Source organism: Acipenser ruthenus, chromosome 33, assembly GCF_902713425.1.
Source record: "Acipenser ruthenus chromosome 33, fAciRut3.2 maternal haplotype, whole genome shotgun sequence".
NCBI lineage: Eukaryota > Metazoa > Chordata > Actinopteri > Acipenseriformes > Acipenseridae > Acipenser > Acipenser ruthenus.
This window is the reverse complement of record NC_081221.1, coordinates 11931207-11954575: the sequence shown is the minus strand read 5'-3', so window position 1 is coordinate 11954575 and position 23369 is coordinate 11931207. Positions and strand designations below refer to the sequence as shown.

General features: G+C 38.2%; 1 protein-coding gene across 1 annotated transcript in view; it reads right to left on the bottom strand.

Annotated features, from left to right (window-relative positions):
• The window catches only part of LOC117433211 (speckle-type POZ protein-like), a 119026-nt gene that overhangs the window by 44480 nt on the left and 51177 nt on the right, over positions 1–23369 (bottom strand). Inside the window, exons 3-5 of the mRNA XM_034055277.3 lie at positions 10127–10296; positions 9112–9233; positions 8260–8411 (exon numbers count right to left, since the gene is read on the bottom strand). Coding sequence (XP_033911168.1) covers positions 8260–8411; positions 9112–9233; positions 10127–10204 — 352 coding nt within the window. The 5' untranslated portion in view covers positions 10205–10296. The remainder of the gene's footprint in view (positions 1–8259; positions 8412–9111; positions 9234–10126; positions 10297–23369) is intronic.

Here is a 23369-nt window from a genome sequence, read left to right as displayed (position 1 = left end):
TTTACCAGAGAATCAACGTTTTAGTGTATGTTATACAGTGCACAACATTTGCAGCTGTCTCTATGTTTTTATTTTATTCACGTTTCGGAGGACGCGTGTTTCAGCCTCCGCTTCCCGGGGGGTTGCAGCGATGAACTGGGATAAAAATAATAATTGGACATTCCAGATTGGGGAGTAAACCGGGGTAAAAACCATTGGCGATGACTATATATATATATATATATATATATATATACACACAGTACTGTGCAAAAGTTTTAGGCTGGTGTGAAAAAATGCTGTAAAAATGCTGTAAAGTAAGAATGCTTTCAAAAATAGAAAATAGTTTATATTTATCAATTAACAAAATGCAAAGTGAGTGAACAGAAGAAAAATCTACATCAAATCAATATTTGGTGTGACCACCCTTTGCCTTCAAAACAGCATCAATTCTTCTAGGTACACTTGCACACAGTTTTTGAAGGAACTCGGCAGGTAGGTTGGCCCAAACATCTTGGAGAACTAACCACAGTTCTTCTGTGGATTTAGGCAGCCTCAGTTGCTTCTCTCTCTTCATGTAATCCCAGTCAGACTCAATGATGTTGAGATCAGGGCTCTGTGGGGGCCATACCATCACTTCCAGGACTCCTTGTTCTTCTTTACGCTGAAGATAGTTCTTAATGACTTTCGCTGTATGTTTGGGGTCGTTGTCATGCTGCAGAATAAATTTGGGGCCAATCACATGCCTCCCTGATGGTATGGCATGAGGGATAAGTATCTGCCTGTACTTCTCAGCATTGAGGAGACCATTAATTCTGACCAAATCCCCAACTCCATTTGCAGAAATGCAGCCCCAAACTTGCAAGGAACCTCCACCATGCTTCACTGTTGCCTGCAGACACTCATTCGTGTACCGCTCTCCAGCCCTTCGGCGAACAAACTGCCTTCTGCTACAGCCAAATATTTCAAATTTTGACTCATCAGTCCAGAGCACCTGCTGCCATTTTTCTGCACCCCAGTTCCTGTGTTTTCGTGCATAGTTGAGTGGCTTGGCCTTGTTTCCACATCGGAGGTATGGCTTTTTGGCCGCAAGTCTTCCATGAAGGCCACTTCTGACCAGACTTCTCCGGACAGTAGATGGGTGTACCAGGGTCCCACTGTTTTCTGCCAATTCTGAGCTGATGGCACTGCTGGACATCTTCCGATTGCGAAGGGAACTAAGCATGATGTGTCTTTCATCTGCTGCAGTAAGTTTCCTTGGCCGACCACTGAGTCTACGGTCCTCAACGTTGCCTGTTTCTTTGTGCTTCTTCAAAAGAGCTTGGACAGCACATCTGGAAACCCCTGTCTGCCTTGAAATTTCTGCCTGGGAGAGACCTTGCTGATGCAGTACAACTACCTTGTGTCTTGTTGCTGTGCTCAATCTTGCCATGGTATATGACTTTTGACAGTAAACTGTCTTCAGCAACCTCACCTTGTTAGCTGAGTTTGGCTGTTCCTCACCCAGTTTTATTCCTCCTACACAGCTGTTTCTGCTTCAGTTAATGATTGTGTTTCAACCTACATATTGAATTGATGATCATTAGCACCTGTTTGGTATAATTGTTTAATCATACACCTGACTATATGCCTACAAAATCCCTGACTTTGTGCAAGTGTACCTAGAAGAATTGATGCTGTTTTGAAGGCAAAGGGTGGTCACACCAAATATGGATTTGATTTAGATTTTTCTTCTGTTCACTCACTTTGCATTTAGTTAATTGATAAATATAATCTATTAACATGTCTATTTTTGAAAGCATTCTTACTTTACAGCATTTTTTCACACCTGCCTAAAACTTTTGCACAGTACTGTATATATATAAAATAAAAACCTATCAGGACTAAAATAAGACCTAAACCTCTGCATTAATCCACCATGCTCCCCAGCCCCTCTATCATTTCTGCGTTGAAGCTGATGCCAATACAAGTCCTTGAAACACTCAATTCTTTTGCTTTTATGGCAATTCATTTGCTACTTGAGGTGCCATAAAACATAGGTAATGGAATGTAATCTGACAGCATGGAGAATAAAAAGGTCACAGGAATCCGGTTTACTTGCTGCTTCTAGACAACAAATGAACAAACTAGTCATACAGCATTCAACTACAATCCATCAAAGCTACCTCAAATCATCTGACAGCAACCCATACATTACACGCCCAACAAACATTCAGATACTAGTGCTGGGATACACATGCATTTTCCTCAAATACTATTTAATTTCTAATTAGCTGGAAAACAAAAGTATTATGTATACTGTATTACAGTAAAATAAAAAAAATAATAAAAAAAATCTCAGGTAAAACCAGGTACCCCATCAAATGCCCTGCTAAAGAAAAGAAAGAAACACTCTTCTGTGCAATGGAAGGTGGTATTTTTTTTACACGTCATTTAGGCGTTGCTTTCCTTTGCATGGCATCTTTTTGAAAATCATTTATAAATTCTGTTGTGTGAACGATGACGCACATGGTCATTTTGGCCACCGAAAGCATTTGCTTGTTGAATATTCGTCGCTGCATTATACAAACCCCACTGAGGCTTGAGCTAACATATCTCTTCTTGTGATCAGACTGCCACTCTCAGCTCAACAGAGAATGACATCATTCTTTCAAACATGGCCCTGGTAAACAATACAAAATGAAAGCCACCTTTTGAGACAGGCCACTGAATGATACAAGTTCATTCACTCACCAAAACAAAACATCAGCATTTTACTGTTAACAAAACTCATCTTTGTTTTTTCATCGGATTGATTTAATTAATTGTCACTTCACTCAATGAACCACTGTATGTGATCAAAATAAATGAGTACACAAGAACTAAACAGGACAAATAAGACAAAGACTATAAAATTATTATTTTTTAAAATATTTTATATTTTATATACAGTGCCTTGCGAAAGTATTCGGCCCCCTTGAACTTTGCGACCTTTTGCCACATTTCAGGCTTCAAACATAAAGATATGAAACTGTAATTTTTTGTGAAGAATCAACAACAAGTGGGACACAATCATGAAGTGGAACGAAATTTATTGGATATTTCAAACTTTTTTAACAAATAAAAAACTGAAAAATTGGGCGTGCAAAATTATTCAGCCCCCTTAAGTTAATACTTTGTAGCGCCACCTTTTGCTGCGATTACAGCTGTAAGTCGCTTGGGGTATGTCTCTATCAGTTTTGCACATCGAGAGACTGAAATTTTTGCCCATTCCTCCTTGCAAAACAGCTCGAGCTCAGTGAGGTTGGATGGAGAGCATTTGTAAACAGCAGTTTTCAGTTCTTTCCACAGATTCTCGATTGGATTCAGGTCTGGACTTTGACTTGGCCATTCTAACACCTGGATATGTTTATTTGTGAACCATTCCATTGTAGATTTTGCTTTATGTTTTGGATCATTGTCTTGTTGGAAGACAAATCTCCGTCCCAGTCTCAGGTCTTTTGCAGACTCCATCAGGTTTTCTTCCAGAATGGTCCTGTATTTGGCTCCATCCATCTTCCCATCAATTTTAACCATCTTCCCTGTCCCTGCTGAAGAAAAGCAGGCCCAAACCATGATGCTGCCACCACCATGTTTGACAGTGGGGATGGTGTGTTCAGGGTGATGAGCTGTGTTGCTTTTACGCCAAACATAACGTTTTGCATTGTTGCCAAAAAGTTCGATTTTGGTTTCATCTGACCAGAGCACCTTCTTCCACATGTTTGGTGTGTCTCCCAGGTGGCTTGTGGCAAACTGTAAACGACACTTTTTATGGATATCTTTAAGAAATGGCTTTCTTCTTGCCACTCTTCCATAAAGGCCAGATTTGTGCAGTATACGACTGATTGTTGTCCTATGGACAGAGTCTCCCACCTCAGCTGTAGATCTCTGCAGTTCATCCAGAGTGATCATGGGCCTCTTGGCTGCATCTCTGATCAGTCTTCTCCTTGTATGAGCTGAAAGTTTAGAGGGACGGCCAGGTCTTGGTAGATTTGCAGTGGTCTGATACTCCTTCCATTTCAATATTATCGCTTGCACAGTGCTCCTTGGGATGTTTAAAGCTTGGGAAATCTTTTTGTATCCAAATCCGGCTTTAAACTTCTCCACAACAGTATCTCGGACCTGCCTGGTGTGTTCCTTGTTCTTCATGATGCTCTCTGCGCTTTAAACGGACCTCTGAGACTATCACAGTGCAGGTGCATTTATACGGAGACTTGATTACACACAGGTGGATTCTATTTATCATCATTAGTCATTTAGGTCAACATTGGATCATTCAGAGATCCTCACTGAACTTCTGGAGAGAGTTTGCTGCACTGAAAGTAAAGGGGCTGAATAATTTTGCACGCCCAATTTTTCAGTTTTTTATTTGTTAAAAAAGTTTGAAATATCCAATAAATTTCGTTCCACTTCATCATTGTGTCCCACTTGTTGTTGATTCTTCACAAAAAATTACAGTTTCATATCTTTATGTTTGAAGCCTGAAATGTGGCAAAAGGTCGCAAAGTTCAAGGGGGCTGAATACTTTCGCAAGGCACTGTATACACACAGTGATCCCTCGCTACAAGACTCTCGATTATAACATGTGCCTTGGATACAACGCTCCTACAGCATGTTCCCCAATTCCCTATACTAGTGATTCATGCAATATCTCTACAGTAAATACAGTACCTGTGTTGTTCAAACTGTAAACAACTTCTCAGTCTAACTTCTGTTTCTGTCTCTATTTTGATAACTTAATAAATATTAGGCCTATTACGTGGTTATCTTTCCTAATGTATTTATTTTTTTGCTACAAGAGGAGCTGTAGCTTTCTCCGGGAGACGAGACGCTTCAGCTTCGCTTCAGCCCTGCTCTGGTAGCCAAACCTGGGGTGATCCCATGGCTTCTTCCCCTCTCCCAACCTGTACTTGGTTTGCTAGTCTGTCGCTTCGAACTGAACTCGCGACTGCCTCTTAGCCAGGCTACTTATAGTTTAAAAACTGCTAATTAAAATGATCCACAAGTGGGAGTGCTACCTTTTTTTTTTTTTGTAAAAAATATAGCGTCGCTTACTGGTACTTTATGCATGCTTAATTCACGGAAAGTTAAATTTTTGCTTCACTATATATGTGCATTATAGAGAGGGTGTTACCGTATTTTGTATTTTAGTCAGATGTGTATTGTTGTGTGTCCCGTGGCACCCCCCACCCCCTCCCCCTGTTTATAACGCTCTTCGGTTAGAACGCTAATATCGTGTGTCCCCCCCAAGACCTGCGTTATAGCGAGGGAGCACTGTAGATATATTATTGTGTGGTCCAGTGGTTAAAGAAATGGGCTTGTAACCAGGAGGTCCCCGGTTCAAATCCCACCTCAGCCACTGACTCATGGTGTGACCCTGAGCAAGTCACTTCACCCCCTTGTGCTCCGTCTTTTGGGTGAGACGTAGTTGTAAGTGACTCTGCAGTTGATGCACAGTTCACACACCCTAGTCTCTAAGTCGCCTTGGATAAAGGCGTCTGCTAAATAAACAAATAATAATAATAATACACACACACAGTAATCAGTTGCGTATCTGACTGCGGTGGGACCAAAGAAAGGGCAGATATGTAAAAAGTCAGAAAATGAATCCTGTTTTAAATGCCTTTATACACAGCTGTAACAATTACTATATTCACACAATTATTGTTTTGAGATTCAGCTTCTATTAGCTCCTCTAAATCCCTTGTTTAAAAAGATACAGGGTATTAATGCTTGTGACAGAGTAGCCGATATCGTTCTCTTTGATTACGTGATGTTAAATAAAACATCTAAATTACGTTAATTTAGTTTAGTTATTTTTATTTTTTTTATTGTCTCAATCCAAAATGTAGGTGATGCAAATGTTGTGGCCATAGCTGTACCATCTCTCACAGCAAAATGTAATAGCTGATAGTTTTAAAGAGAGGACGTTTAATTTTAGTACAGCCATTACAATATTGAATATATAAAATGTAACACACTGTTAGCATTTTGGATGTTCGCACTCATGAGCACAAAACTATTAAATTATGTTAGTATAAAAGTATAATTAATATTAAAAAAATAAATAAATAAATTCAATCTACCTATCATTGACGTGCAAGCCAAACGCCCTAACCACTACACTATAGTGACGTAATCACCTCACACACAGAACTGACAGACAGGGAAGCGGACCGTCATCATTCAATTGAATTCAATTAAACTGAGTACAGTATAGTTCAAGCCAACGGGCAGTGCTGTATTGTAGTTCCTGAAACCAGTGACACCTAAGCGAGCAGAAAGCAGACTTAGCCTGGCAGTCTTAATATGAAGAGCAGTTACGACATTTAAAGACAGAGCAAGACCAGTGACTTTTTTAAACCAGCTCTCTCTGCCTCTGAACAACGCTGATTATGTACAGTACATATTTTGACCATTGTTGGGACATTGTATTCTGTTTGTATCATTGAATTTTTCGAGTTTTCAATTAATAGCCCAGGGATTTCCCAAACAGTAAACTCAATTTCAGCTAATGTTTTTCAGTAATTCAAGATCAAATCAGTCCCAATCTGCACAGATTAACAGGGGTCTACTGTATATACAGTATGATTTCAGTTATGGATTGCTGCTTTTTAATTATTTTTGAAATACTGTAATACAGCACTTTACTTTTAGAGTAACATATTTATTCATTGAAATTGGTCATTGCGCAACAGTGAAGGCGAAGGTTTTGCTGCTCCATGCAATAATATGAAATGTAGTTGTTGTCTTTAACCAGTTGAAACACACAGAGTGTAGCATAGTACTGATCATGTCTAACACCAGCGCTCGACTAATTAGCTTTCCTGTTTACCATTGCTTCTGTTTTGATTTGCTGTGCATATGAAATCAAACCACTGCAACGGTGTTATCGAAACAGGCAAATTAATGATCGACTTATTTAATTCATGGCTTTAATAGACCACGCATGCAATTAATTTAAAATAGTACGAGAAAAGGAACACAGCCAAAATTGTTAAATGCATGAGACTTTTTAGATGCCTAATTAAAGATGCCTAATTAAAACACAACGTGGTCTAACATTTTCACACATGAGTTGTCTTTTGTTTCTATATCACTGATTACTGACCGGAAATTGAAATTCTCACAACCAGAGTTTTTCATGCAAGTAGGTATATAAAGAATATCAATTACAAATCTTGGTGTTCTAATAAATGTGCACACCACTGTATGCCTGTTACCGCATTAAGTGGCAAAACCTGACAATAAAAAAAAACAATGAAAACAAAGAACCTCAGCAATTAAATCACTTAATAATACCACTCTGAATATATGAGCTGAGGCTTCAAAACATACAGCTTTATCGCTGCTCATCTTAATATATAAAGAAGAAAGTTTGTCTGTCTGTCTGTTGCTTTAAGCATTCGGACCCCGCAGGAGCCAGTGCAACCAAACTTTGCATGACCTCCTCTTTCATCCAGGGGGAGGTCAAAGGCTATGTTTGCATTCCAAATTTTGACCCACGGGGTACTTTACTTAGTAACCCCATTGCTGGATCACTACAGTAGCCATGTATCTCAAATTAAAGAAACACACAAAACCAAAAAAATTATAATAAAAAGAACACATTAAAAACAAATTAAAAATGGCAAAAACCAAAAAAAAATAGTTAAGAAAAGGAAAGGGGTCCGAGCGCATTGTGCGACACCCAAGATTTGTAACTTATAGCAAACCATAAGGCTACCGTTCCCCAGTTTGTCACGCATGAAATATTAAAATATTGAATTTCCCCGGGCAACGCTGGGTACTTCAGCCAGTAGTTAATAAACCAAGTGATGAGCACATATGGGCTTCAACAACACCCCATATTGGCATTATTTTCTTTAAAGCATAAATGTTTTCCTATGGCCTCTTGTGTGCCAGTACTAAAAATCAGCACTCCACATCAGCATGTGTGGATATCCCCTAAGCTAAGTGACACTAAAAAAAATGGCAAGAATCGAGGGCGCTATCTCACTGGCTAACAAGTGTTTCAATCTGCTTCACCGTACCAGCACAGCTTGGAACTTTTAGAACCATTCTGCCCGATTCACTTGACAACCCATTCACTTTGGTAGGGCTGGGGCAGGGAGAGGGGGCAAGCATGGAAACACGCTCCGCAGGCCTAGGCTGCTTACAGATACTCTGCTTCTTCTCGTGATGAACTGCACCCTTAGGCGTGCGGATATTGGACCATATCTGAACACCCTGTTACTGCTTTCATACTCCAGGGCAACTTACCCATGGCTTTGGTCTCCTCCCCTTTGGCGTTGAGAATGGAGAACTTGAACTTGGCTCGCACTTCGCTCTTGGGACAGCTGACGAGCAGCAGGTACAGAGACAGGTAGTCTTTACTCTCCTCGTCCAGCCCTTTGGGGTTCACTCGCAGACACCTGTTGGCAGAGCATCGAGTCAGCAAGTCTGAAAGCTTCACAGCAGATGGCTTGTAAAACAGCCTTCATCAACAAAAGAGACGTCTTCAAACCGCTCAACATTAAATGAACAAAAGACAGATTGGCTTCCCTGCTGTACGTTTTCAGAAGGTTCTGGGATTCTCGTGCAATGAAAGTATTTTCTTTTTAAACCAAATCTAATTTTGTAATCTACCTTGCATATATTTAAATCCAATGACAGAACCACTGAGTTGTTCTAAAAAGTGTTTCTCCTTTTCTGTGGTTTTTGTTATCTGTACTAAACAGGTTGAGTCTTAGACTATTTCCCTTTTTTTTTTTTTTATGTAAGCCAAGTGTGTGCGTGCACATTTCATTTCATGTATGACATGTACCTGCAACCTTTATAGTTAAAATAGTTATAGGCACAGATCTAACAGTAAAAAAAAAATAATAATAAATAAATAACAGGCAAAAATAGCTAAAGAGTTAATTTAGGATTAAACATTTTTCTACACACTGTACTTGTTTTATAAAACAGAAGACTCCATGAACGTAGACTAGGAGTAACTTCCTATGCCTGGCAAGCGCAAACAGTCATTGTCCCCATTACTGATACTAATACTGGAGGTTAAACGAACAACATGGCAAATGCGCGCTCATGCCTTCAGCCCCTTCCTAAAGCACAAGCCCCTTCACGTACCATTTCAACTTGTCGTTAGCTCCAGAGGAGAATGTTGAACTCTTGATGACCTCCCCCATCTCCTCCCTGCAGAAGCTGAAGTTGTTGATGGTCCACATGTAGGAAAACTTTACCACTTTAATCTGTGCAGGCAGACAGGGAACAAGGCACTGAGTAACATCAAAATAGCATTAATCTCTTCAGAAGCCAACCACAGACAACACGTTTTTACAAAAAACAAACACAAAAGTAACATTTTATTATTATAAATGCGATTTCCTTCCTCAATTTCCTTGTTATTTTTTTAATTCATGGCTAATATCTACATTGTTCTGATGTCAGAATTGCTTCTAATTAACTGTCTGTGAACTGTGGCCACCAAACCCACCTTTTGCATTTGGTTTTGTCAATTTAAGCAAAAACAAGAAATGGAAGCTTTAGTGAACAAAGCATCCCGGTAGCATAAAGCGGTATATCATATCAGATCAAATATTAATATATTAATATGTGAAAAAATATATTTTTCATTCATATGTCCTGTGATTAAAAGTAGTGAAAAGATACACTTCTACTGGACATCTATACATTTATAGACAATCACAGAATACAGCTTGTAAAGACGAGTGGTGCGTTTCAATGTTAATGTCAACAGGTAATATCTGATACAAGCCATCTGATTCAAAGACATTTTAGATGACTGCATCACATCACACACACACACACATATATATGTCTACAACTAGAACTGAAGAAATGCTTCTGAACTCTGGGCAAAAACACAACCCAGATGGTCCTTATAATCACAGAATAGGTCGTACTAAATACAAAAGGTTGAGAAAATGAAGAGTTTCTCGGATTATAGCCAACTGCAATCCGAAACGTCTACAGGAGACTAGAAGTGTATGATAAAAGCTCGGTGAAGACTTATGAAAGAGGTGCAAAATTGGGAAATACAAACATGAAAGGTATTTTGAACTATCCCTAATAATAAAAGCCTTGCTGCTCTGTGCAGGCAGAGACACAGAGCCGCAGTTACCTGCGTGTAACACCAGCTCTCCGCCACAGGCCCGCTTGACATTTCCGCGGGAGGAGGGGGACTCGACACTCTTGACATCGCCAGCTTGGAGTGTGAATGGGAGCTTCCGAATCACCAAAATAAAAAAACACAAAACACAAAACTGAAAAACACATGCAGCAGTCTTCCCTCTGTGGATGGAAAAAAAAACATTTAATTAGATTCACACAACATGCTTATTTAAGAGTCTAAACACACACACACACACACTGCGGCTTTGAAGGAAGATCAGCTCCTTCTTTTCTCATGTGCCGAGTCTCATTTAATGCGGCATTCATTTTGAAAGGGCGCATAGGACAATAGTTCAATTTTTTAATGAGCTGCTTTTAGCGTGATCCTTTCAGAATTAAAACACAACCTTTTCTGGAGCCTAAGCTAGCAGCTGCAGCAGGTGAGAATGTATTTTGCTTGACATGGATACACATACATGCGGGGCTGCCAGCCTTCCAAACGGGAAATTAGTAGATAAACCTCCAGATTGTGTTTGTATAGACAAGCCCCACTGTGTCCCTGCTACCATTTCCATCTTTATTATATAATAAAGAATAGATGAGGTACTCCACGAGCAGTCATCCAGTTTGTTGTTTATAGAACAAAAGACTGTACATCACGGCAATACAACATTTTCATTTAAACTGTTCAATATGGATTATTAAGTCGGATCGTAATCTTTCCGTATTTATTTTATTTATTTATTTTTTTAATAATTCAAATTCTGCAGGAAAATATTCAGTTGATTCATCTTTATTTATATTAAGTTGCGTCAGCACAGTATAATGTCGAACCCTTTTGTCAAATGGAATACTTGTAGTCCCGAAACACAAAAAAAGAAATGTAGTAAATTCAAAAACAAACTCCTCAACTGGAAGTCTTTCTTGATGTCTTCGATGTTATCACTGTTTCGGTTTCTGTTGGTATTTTTAAATTCAGCACTACCGAGGGTTAAATAAAGCATGGATTTTGTCTGTCTGTATATTGCAGTTACAGTAACTCCAGCATGTTGCACAAGAACAGGAAACAAGCGATGCTTAGGCTAGATTCCCTTCCATTGTTCTTCAAAAACACTCATCATAAATATAAGGAAATTCAAGTAGACAAACTTTCGCCTAGTGCCTGCAACTTCCCAACAATTGTAAGCGTGGCATGTGTTCCTATACCTATCCCGCCCTTCATCATGCTAATGTTCTTTCTGGCTGACCAGTCCTCTGTATTAGAGATGAACACCAAGGTATACATGTATTCAGGTAATTGATTACAAATCTTATAGAACATTCAGAAAATTAGGACTTGCATGCTTGGTAGAAAATGAAATACAGTACCCTGATGTTGCTACAGTAATAAAGAAATCGGATAGGTGACCTGAATAAACAGGGGACTCTAGGGCCACTCTCTCTTCCCTCCAAACCAGAGCTCAACCAAAGCATGGTGTTAGAGCTACAGCAATAGAAATCATTTAATTGGTTATTGATTGCCATGGTTTTATTCTGCCAGCCTCAAATTAACCTTTGCTAATCGACTAATTATCCTGGTGCCCTATTTGGAGCCTCACGTAGCTAGCTACCCAGAAGCACGTGCTTTCCTTGACATTTCTACACACGTTCTTATTTTGTACTTTTTTTTTTTATTTGTGATGAGAAATGTTAGGAAAGAATAAAAAATAATAAAATGTTTAACAACAACATTTTCTGTTGTATTCGTGTCAACACATTTTTGCTTCTTTCTTTTGAATGCTAGTGTTCTCACACTGCATTGTTTATTGTCCATTACTAACGGTCGGATATTGGATTAGGAAATGTGTTTCTGCTTGCACCTCGAGTGGTGGTATGGTGGACACTATAAGAGGTGTGGTCCCTTGTACAAGACTGCATCACAGTCAGGTCCAACTATCAGGCAATGAAGATCTTAATGATATCTTCGTAGAGCACACGTGAATTTCAAATTTGAAGTATCCCATGCGATCCCAAAGAAAAGTTATTGCAGAAAATAAAGTTTCAAACTCGTCGCCACATAGAGTTGCCATTGGCAATCCGACAGTCCCGACCCCTATTGACAGTGTTGTGGCAGGTATTTGAAAGTGTTTTGTATGACCCCAGAGGATTACCTGTACAGTTCCAGAGTAGGGAATGCAAAAATATACATTTCTCATGGCACTGCCGACTCAAGAGTTTCTTCAGCATTTCCCCTCACATAACCCTCACTTTGTCTGTTTATCCAACTCGAAAATCAATTCCTGTGTTTTTCAAAATAGTCTTTTCTGCTTAAATGTCACAGGTTAGGCCTACAACAAAAACACTGGCCGGTGGACTGGGAACGTTTCGATTTCCCATTTAAACTCCACTCATCCAGTGATTTTCTTAAGAGCTGACCATCGATTTTTGGAAAATACATTTTCTCAGAAACACCCAGATGCAATAACAGACATTAATAAACACAAACATGAAACAAAAAATAATAATTTTATTGTTTGCTTCTGTCTAAATAGATGTGCTGCCTTCTCCAAAAGGCATTACCTATCTATCTATCTCTGTATCTATGTAAATGAAGGGTCTACTATATAAACTATATATATACTATTTTCCCATTTAACTCAGTACCAAGTAACTTTACCCCAAGCTATTAAACAGTTTAGCATCTTAAGTTTTCTTTCCTAGACCTTTATAGGGCTCTAGTGTGGAGTTAAACTAATATGTTAAGTATTTTGCCATTTTTCTTTTGTATTATTTTTTTCAAAATTCCACAAAATTTATAATACAGTAGTCTCCGCATATAGGAACACCTCCTAAGAGAACACTTCGGCTAAGAGAACACCCTTGTGGTGAAACTGATTTTCCCCATTGTAAATGCTCTGCCTAAAGGGACAGGAACTTCACTTAAAAGAACACCTTCTTGGCACAACAGCGATTCATTCACAACTGATACAGTACTGCTGTGAAACCTGATAACTCATCATCATCAGACTTAAAATAGTTTAGTCAATCTTTTCAAAACTGACTTGTCATTGCAAGTGTTTGAGGAACTCTTGTAACTTTTTTTCATCATCCACAAAAGCTTTTTCCTATAATTATTTGTTTTTGAGAAATTTGTAGAAATTATAAATTTCCACTGGGGTATGTAAACTTTTGACTACAACTATATATATATATATATATATATATATATATATATATATATATATATATATATATATATATATATATATATTTAAACACAATAACACACTTTCAGGAAAACATGCTGTTTTTGATTTTCAATTACCATTAAATATTTAAATTTAGGCTTACTTTAAACTTAAATAAATGTATCATATTCATACACAAATTCAGAGGGATCTGGTTAAATGTATTCTTTGTATATAATATCAACTGGAAAGGAGTCCTTTTTTAAGAAACAGTTATTGAGGTTAAAACAAAAATTGCTCTTGGAACTCTACAGACAATTTCAAAAACAAAATCTCTCCTAGATGAACTGTAAACAAACACATTTGCCTTCCTTTCCAGCACGATGAATTCTCATGTACATTTCAGAACCTGTCCCCATGAAGTGACATCACCAGATTCGGATTGTCAAACCCTCAAAATGAAGACAAGGTTCTGGTAACCATGACAACAGAGCGCTGATGACACCACTGAAGCCACTGACCTCATAAGGAAAGCCAGCTTTCGTTCATTAGAGAGTTTTAGCAGGGTGTTTTCAATATAGAGAGAAGACACAATAAGCAGGAATGGAGTGTAGGATACAGAGGGGTGACAGGAAAACATCAAACCAAATTAATACTCAGTGCTGGAAGGGGAGTTGTTTTAAATATGAAACACACACAACATTAGAAGTTAGTATTCCAAGACAGGAAGCACAGAACAAAACTGATGGATTTTAAAAAGGCAGAAACGGTTAAATTGTGTATCTATGTAATTATCTTCAAGTCTGAAGAGATGGTTCTTTAAAAGACATCACTTCCTATCCCGTTCTAATAAACTGCAATATTATTGGCTGAAGCAGTTTTGAGTGAGGCTGGATTTTCATTGGTTAAAATATTAGTGTGTGCTCCCATTGGCTAGAAAGGTTGCAGTGTTTTCGGCACAGTGCGAGATTGACAGTTGGAAGTTTGTCTGTTTGTTGGGAAGTTTGCAGAGAAGTTTGTCTGGTTGATTGGAAACTTGCAGGTCCGTACAGCCTTTCATATTAATGAATTGACAAATTAATTAATTAATTATTAGATCAATTAACAAATACGTTTATGAATTACAGTATGAATTGACGAATTTATGCACGAATTGCTGGACAAATTGACCAATTCATGAATTGACAAATTAATGGCTGGATAGTTTTGGCACAAATGGCGCTCCATATTTTAAAAAAAGAAATCTTGCAACCACGACAGTTGTGTTACGTCTTGACGCAACATTTAATCATTCAGAGAGTTCAAAGGTCGGGTTTTCTGTGTTAAGCACTTCGGGAGGCTAAAACGTTACAAATGTTTGCTAAAAAAATAACCAATTATTTTCAAAGCAAAAATACTGACAATGAATGCAGGGGGTCAAAATAAGCCGGTGATCGACGCAATCCACCGCCTAATACTTCAGTATTCAGTATTTTTTGTCGTATTATTGTGCTGTAAGGTGATATATAGTACATAATAGCTATACATGTGCACCAAAAAAAAAAAAAAACGTATTCCTTTTGTTGTGATATCGTAAGATTATGTAGCCAGGTGCTTGTAAGTGATATTGGAGGTTCATTTATAGAGGCTGTATGCCTTTAAGAAGAAATGCGTGGTGGGATATCACCTGTTGTCAGCTGACATACAAATGCTTAAGTGCAGAGGTGCTGGATTATTACACTGCGGTTTCATGCAACAGTTATGATGGTGACCAAACGTGTGTGAGTACTGTTGTGTAAAAAAAAAAAAAAAAAATGGTTAAAATGAACAGTTGCATTAAAAAAATGTAGAACAGCGAAAAACAAAAACAGACGTGCATTAACAAAATGCCCTGGCAACTTAATATAAAGAAAACCATTTTAAATGAAGCTCAATAATTAAGCTAAAAAGGAAGTGAAAAGATACTGTTTTTTGTGTGAACTCCAATAACCCTACGTTATCTTTCCCCAGCCAAATCGCAGTGTCTAAACAAGCACGGTAATTTACCATAATAAAAAACAGTAATGAAAAAGAAAATGTATAACATTGAAAAGTGCAACCAGATATAGTCAACAAAAGACAACACCTTATTCAAATTCTTCGTCGTAATATATATTTAAGGTAAGGCAAGTTTATTTTTCCGTTAAAAGTGCTCCAGGCTATAATGTTCTGCCGCCCAGCTGTACAGAATTCCTGGGGAGAACCCTGTACTGTTACCACATACACACGCATTGCATAATGATACAAAGCAAATTAAATATCTGCTTGCTGAAGCGGTTTTTATTTTAGCTGACGAGTTATTCAATAGCAGCCAGGTAGCAATGTTGTAAACGGCACAGGGCAGTGAAGTCACCTCCCTAGCAACAAGCCTGACTCCTATGTTGGGAATGGGTTCTTTCAATGCAGCGGGTTTGTGCATTTGAGAAAGGAGAGGAAGACTCATGAAATTAGTTGTAGACTTAAGCTGATGAGAAGTAATTACACTCTGCTGTACGACTTAAAACGGTGTGCTGCTTTTTATGTGAAAAATGAGAAAAAGCAAGTTAACGAAGTTACAAAAAATATTTACGATATATTCATAAGTGAAATGGAATAAATCCATCGGGCCGCAGTCAGACAATAAACGGGCCGTGGGTTGCATGTCCCTGATATACAAAGATTACACAACTCATATTCAGAATCTGTAAACCGCACAGAATTTCTTTTTTTAAATTCCCTAAATGTTTTTTCTTCATTTACTTCTGCAGCATGAACCATTGATCTGGCTATTGGTGTCTGGGTTGGCATACTCTTTGCAATAACGTAGTCCCTAGCACTTCTGTGTTTTCTGCTTTCACCGCGCTTCTTCACAGACTCTTTCTTAAAATGGTTAGTTCCAGAAATAAAATCAGTTTTCCCTGCAACAACTGGCCCTGCTTTGGTGCAAAACTCACAATACATGTTGTAATGTAACCAGGGAAATTCTTGAAGCACTTGCTTCTTTTTTTCTTGCCGCGAAGGGGCACTTTCTGTCGGTTCACCGACTGAATCCGTCCATAAGCTGCCGCGCAACAGCATCAACAACAACAAATTCTCGTCTCTCACACATGCAAAGACGTTAAAAGTGTTGGTGTGTTTACATATTATGGATGAGCGTAATGGCTGAAAAAAAAAACAAAAAAAAACACAGGTCTGCTTGTTGGTGTTTTAAAGTTTTTTTTTTTTTTTAAAGGAGACGGTCAATGCTGGTTTTAAGTTGCATTGGCGACTATTTCAGTCGTAGTCTGGAGCCCTGACATGTACTCATTTCTGCATGTTTATAGTAGTATGCAATAATAGGTGAACTTCATACAATGCATGGAAACCAATGCAACTGAGCCATAGGTGTTGCACAGGGGGGGCGAATTCAGTGACTGAAAATATACAGTATATGAAACATGCTAAACAAGACACTTTAATATGAATATTTAAATCTTAAAATAATGTTTATCTCTGTACAACTTTCCCAAAAGAATAGATATCATTATTGATTGTATTAATATTACATAGTTGCAGCCCTAATCCAAATAATCTGACAAATTTCAGAATACAAAAAGGTTGTAGTAGATTTGCATACAGTACTAAACCAGTAGCACAAACAATCACTCACACAACCTGGTCTCATATTTCTAAAGAGCGAACTATTAAAGAAAACAAAGCATGTTCATGTTTTCAATGCAAGTAGCTTTATTCTCCAAGCTCCCCCACAATCCCCAAGCAATGGCACTGCAGTTATTTGTATGAAATACAAAAAATTCCTCAGCATTATTACACAAACAGCTCGTCATCAGAAAACCACTAACCCTCAGACATGTAAATACGTGCATCAAGATCATAACTGAATATAAATCAATTCATTTTCCCTTGAACACAAGTCTGAAATTTGTGCTCCTCCAAAAGAGTCAGTTCCATTTGGGAGGGAGGCGGGAAGGGGGGGGGAGGGGCCCTCGCATGTAATCATGCCTTTTGCCATTTAAAATGCAAATGCACTCTTCAAAAGGACCGCGTGGAAAGATTTAGCATTTTTACAAAGCTGACTGGCCCGCAGGGAAATGCTCCACTGTTTGCTGTTAGCGATTCACATAACTACAGCTTTCCACAAGGTGTGTCATTTAACTGCCTCAGCTACAGAATGGGTATGTACAATGCTGGGTATCCAGTTTTGTGAAGTCTGGAGTAGCATTGTTTTGGAATGCTGTTTATCACTATCAGTTACGGTATTTGAAAGGGCTAACAAGTGTACCAATCGATTACAAGTTCAGACAATCAGATATTGAGGAATTATTGTAACGCAACTAGACTTCCAGCTCTTTATATTAAAGATAAATAAATACACAAATACTGTACATATTTTCACAACCAGTTTCATACACTAATACACACATGATTAAAGCGCCTACATTATTATTTTTAATACTATGCGTAACACTCCCCCTTTTCATATATTGAATGGTTTGGTCCAGAATCAGCTCGTCTCACTGTCCTATTGGAGTAGCAACAGAAGTGCATCCGTTTGCAAAAAAAGATGTGCAAGGCCACAGATACCCTTCATTTGCTTGTTCCGATTGAGTTTTATCTTTTAAGTAAATGTTTAGCTTATTTTATCTACGTTATTTCTTATATATGGGTCTAAAAATAAGAACTGTTCCAATTATTACATCTAACTGTAAAACGCTGACACCTCAGCACAGCGTTGATACAGGTCCCCTTCACCTCTCTACATTATTCACACCTGTCGTTCCAGACCAGGCACGCTATATTCAAACATTTTTCATTATTTATCTCTCAAAGGCTTCTTACGGTTATTGTATTCTTTGCTTATTTGTATGGGTTATACACATGTATATCTATCTCCATATATTAATAGGAGCAAAACAGTTCAGTATTCTACACGTGAAGTACGAAAGCGGTGCTCTCCCTGCCCAGGAAGTGGGGGGGGGGGGGCGACCCCCCATCACTACACCCCTGGCCACACAGAAACCAGGACTTGAGTACAGTTACAAATGAAAATGCGACTTAGGATAGAGGGTGAAAGACACTACTTTAAACAGAGCATGGTGAAGGTATGGAATGGGTAGCCTAGCCATGCTCTTTAAGAAGCGACTTTGAGATCAACCAGCTACTAGGAACCAGACGAGCACTGAAGGTTGAACGGCCTCGTCTCTTTCGTGAATTGTTTTTTCCATTCTTAAGTAATCTGTATTGCAGTAAATTAAAACTTGGGATCCACACTAAGCAGACAAGGTACTGGGTGAAAATATACTATATACCACATTCATTACCCTCCAGCTAAGATAGTACTTCCTATCATTCAAATTCATTGTCACAAATATGTGGTATGTGGATAATCCATGTTACTGACTGTGCATGAATAAAAAATAAAAAAAAAAACACCACATCGTACAAGGGATTTAAAAAGGGACCCAGAGCAAATGATGAACCCGCTGTAGCTACTGAGGATTGTAAGGCAAGGAGACGCTGTTTAATTCCAGTCAGAAAATAAAGTAATCCCTCAGGAAATGGGGAATTTGAGATACAGTAAGAGCACGCAGCTTGTATGCTGCTGCCCTCATTGCTAAGCAGCTAATCAGCAGAATCGGCAGTTTGCACAGTCCACTACTGGGTGCCTAATGAGGAGAAGCAGCAGCACTTGGGTGAAATATCTAGCACAGACACAATATCCTAACAGTGTTGCACAAGGAAGACGGAATAAATCTGAAATATCTAGCAGAGACACAATATCCCGACAGTGTAACACAAGGAGGATGGAATAAATCTGAAATATCTAGCAGAGACACAATATCCCGACAGTGTAACACAAGGAGGATGGAATAAATCTGAAATATCTAGCAGAGACACAATATCCCGACAGTGTAACACAAGGAGGATGGAATAAATCTGAAATATCTAGCACAGACACAATATCCCGATAGTGTAACACAAGGAGGATGGAATAAATCTGAAATATCTAGCACAGACACAATATCCTAACAGTGTAACACAAGGAGGATGGAATAAATCTGAAATATCTAGCACAGACGCAATATCCCGACAGTGTAACACAAGGAGGATGGAATAAATCTGAAATATCTAGCAGAGACACAATATCCCGATAGTGTAACACAAGGAGGATGGAATAAATCTGAAATATCTAGCACAGACGCAATATCCTAACAGTGTAACACAAGGAGGATGGAATAAATCTGAAATATCTAGCAGAGACACAATATCCTGACAGTGTAACACAAGGAGGATGGAATAAATCTGAAATATCTAGCAGAGACACAATATCCCGACAGTGTAACACAAGGAGGATGGAATAAATCTGAAATATCTAGCAGAGACGCAGATAATCCTGACAGTGTAACACAAGGAAGATGGAATAAATCTGTCTCAAGTAATTTGTTTCATATTGTTAAACACAGGTAGTTTAGATATTAGAGTGGTAGCAGTTTTTGTTAGTCCGTTTACATTTATTTCCCTGCACACCGAGATAAGAATTTTCGATTTCCAATTCTATCTTGTTAAATTTACAAAATAAGCTGGAGAAAATGTGCAGACATCCGTTTATATTGCAGATAACACGCTGACTTATTTTTATTTTTTTATTGCTTCATGCTTTTTTCATCTCAATGAAGAAAACAATGACAGGCCAATCAAATACCTTAACACCTCGATAAGTATTTAAATTGCAACAAATTCACTTTAAGATTATAAACAAACAGAAACGTAATAAAGGGGACATGTACAAGGGAACCAAATGTTCTGCTGCAGAGTTGCCATGACAACAGAAATTAGAACGTTACATAAAACTATGGTAACCACACAACCGTTAAGATTATTATTATTATTATTATTATTATTATTTGCTTATTTAGCAGACACCTTTATCCAAGGCGACTTACAGAGACTAGGGTGTGTGAACTATGCATCAGCTGCAGAGTCACTTACAACTACGTCTCACCCGAAAGACGGAGCACAAGGAGGTTCAGTGACTTGCTCAGGGTCACACAATGAGTCAGTGGTTGAGGTGGGATTTGAACCGGGGTCCTCCTGGTTATATACATATTTTTGGTGGTTCGTTCCATGGTTTTGCTGCAATTTAAAATGGCTAGCAAGTATCTGAGGTAAATGAACACTGTTAGCTACTTCATTCAAATCATGCCACTGGAGACCAAGAATAGCTTGCAACCCCAGATATTACCCTAAAGTAATTAGGGTGAAACAAGCCAGCTTCAACTTTCACAGTTTCTACAGATTTAAGGAGTTGCTAAGCAACCTGTGACAGTGCGGAAAGTTTAATCCAATCTCAAAGAGCTGTTTTTCTTTCAACTTGTCTGTTTGCCATCCAGTCTACCCTCGGTGACAGGTCTTTTCAGATGATCTCTAATTAACTCGTTTTTATTATTAAAAGCTTTTATAGTGACATTGGAAGGTAGTTCTTGGTATTAAACTATCCCCCCACCCCACCCCACCCCACCCCACCCAAAGCCTGACAAGCACTGGCACCCACATAACAGATATTATGTGAACTACACAGGGTGTGGCCACTTGATAGAGCTCCAGCCGGAGGCAGGCACAGCACCCAGTTCAACTGGCTTCCTCTGTCTTCATTCTAAGTTTGGGTTATTGTTTCCACAGAAATGTACCCACTTGTGAAATGGTGATGAACCCAAAACAACTCATTTTCACTTGAACCAAGGTCTCCAGAGGTGAAGAAAGTAAATTACAGACCTGCCAACCTTGACATTTTTTTTAGCACTCTTTCTCGCGGACATCTCGGAGAGGGGGGGGTCCGGGGGTTATTTTAAGGTATAAAACAGCTAAATGCTACACTGAGTTTTGAGTGAATTTTTCAGTAAAAAGAATAATGAGATTAGCTATGATTGATTCAATGTAAATTTAATTTTGTTTACCTTAGTATAGATGAAACCTTTTTAATTTATACCAATTGAAAATTATTTCAAGTACAGAATATAGCCACTTCTGTAGTATGTTTGTATTTTATTTACTGTCAAAACATAACAAATTGAAATGTATAAGCTTCTAAAACAGAGAAACAAAGCACTTTCAAAAAAGGAAAAAAAAAACTTGGAACAGAAAGGAATCCAACAGGTTAAACTGCACTTTCAGATGTTGAATGTTTAGCTTCATAGGTGGCTGACTATATATATATATATATATATATTAGCTCAAAGAGCCAGCTGCCCAACGTTTCAATATGCTGTACATATCTTTCTCAATATTCAATGGCAAAAACTTTGTTAAAGTAACGTTAAGGTTTGGTTGCAAAACTCCAAAAGGTTAGGAAATTGCAAGTTAAGGTAGCCACGCAACCTTAACTCTCCACCTTTATGTGTATGTTTCCCATCACACTTGACATCACATATGACATCAGCAATGACATCACTAAACACATGACAAATTCTCCCCGAAGACTGGCCATATAGACTGGGAAATCATAGTTCTTGTGATTGGTAATATGTTCAGTAACTGCATTAGCATTCCCACAATGTTTGCTGTCAAGCTAATTATTCCACCAGTGTTCTAAGTAAAACCAATAAACTCAGAATACAACAGTGCTATAAAATTAATTAGGGACCTTCCATGTATTACTGGAACTAATGTTAAACAAGCCATATTTCTCCAAACGCTATCAGCAATATTCATACAAACAATATTTTCTGTATCTGGAATCTGCAACATTGGCTTTCTTGTATTAACTGCAGTGTTTCCCGTGGCAAAAGGAGTCACTGCATTTCCTGCAGTGTGTGTGTGTGTTTGCACTGTGATTAACCATTCTTCTTTCAAACTTCACAGTTGACTATGAATGCTTGCTAACATACTGTTATGCTGGAAGCCAATTATGACATTAAAATGTTTAGGTACAATTGCAGATTTCTGCAGTTCACAAGAGGTGGATTGTAATGCGTGGATGTTATGCTTACAAGAGACATAAAACACTGCTTTGTGTACCACAGCATACATGTATCAACAGTACACCATACAGTGCTAACTGTAATGGAAAGTGTTAACATACATGTAGGGTTTGACATATTGCATGTCTCATTCATTTTCAGGTACTGCTTTCTACAAGTCTAATACTCATCTCTACATACCTCAACATGAATTACATATTTCTGAGTACAATGAATTCTGTTGTTCATTAAAGCACACATTGAGAGCAAACATTGTGGGAATGCTAATGCAGTTACTGAACATGTTACCAATCACAAGGACTTTGATTTCCCAGTGCTATGTCCGTGTGGCCAGTCTTCATGAAGAATTTGCGTGGCTACCTTAACTTGCAATTTCCTAACCTTTTGGACTTTTGCAACCAAACCTTAACAAGACACTAAATAGAACATAAGAAAGAGACAAGCACCAAGTATGTAAAGTTTTTTTAAAAGCCAGATTTATTCAAATGTGAAAAACGTTAATCCCTGCCCCTGAGGCTGGAGGTGTGAGGAAAAATTTGAACAGTAGTGCTGATGGCAGTTATTCTTCATGTTGTATGGCTTTGTCCACTCTCTCTAGAAAGATCATGTAAGAATCATGCAGGTTTTTAGGCCGTCTGATGCGTTGTGTACAATGCGTATCATTACATTGAAACCATTGCTCATCTTTTTGCATCCAGGCAACATCATTTTATAATTGCCAGAGTTTAAAATGTTTTCCTATCAATTACAACTGTGTCATGCTTGAAATTGGCACGTGCTGTATTAATTGCAATATCATATCATTTTAATAAACTAATAAACAATATGGGGATAATTAATTCCGTGTCTGAATTTTAAAATGGCGCTATATAAATCTGGTGATACAGAGCAGTATGCTTTTTTTTTTTCTAACTAGGCACAAGTGACATTCCAAATAAGTAATTTTTGATAGGAATAAACGTATAAAATGCATTCATGTCTTTACAAAATCATTTTCATTTTGGAATATTCTTTTAAAAACTGTAAACAGGAGCATGTTATCATTTATGTCTTGTTGTCAACCCACATTTTGTTATTGTCAAACGTCGCTAAATGTGGACATCAGTACGTA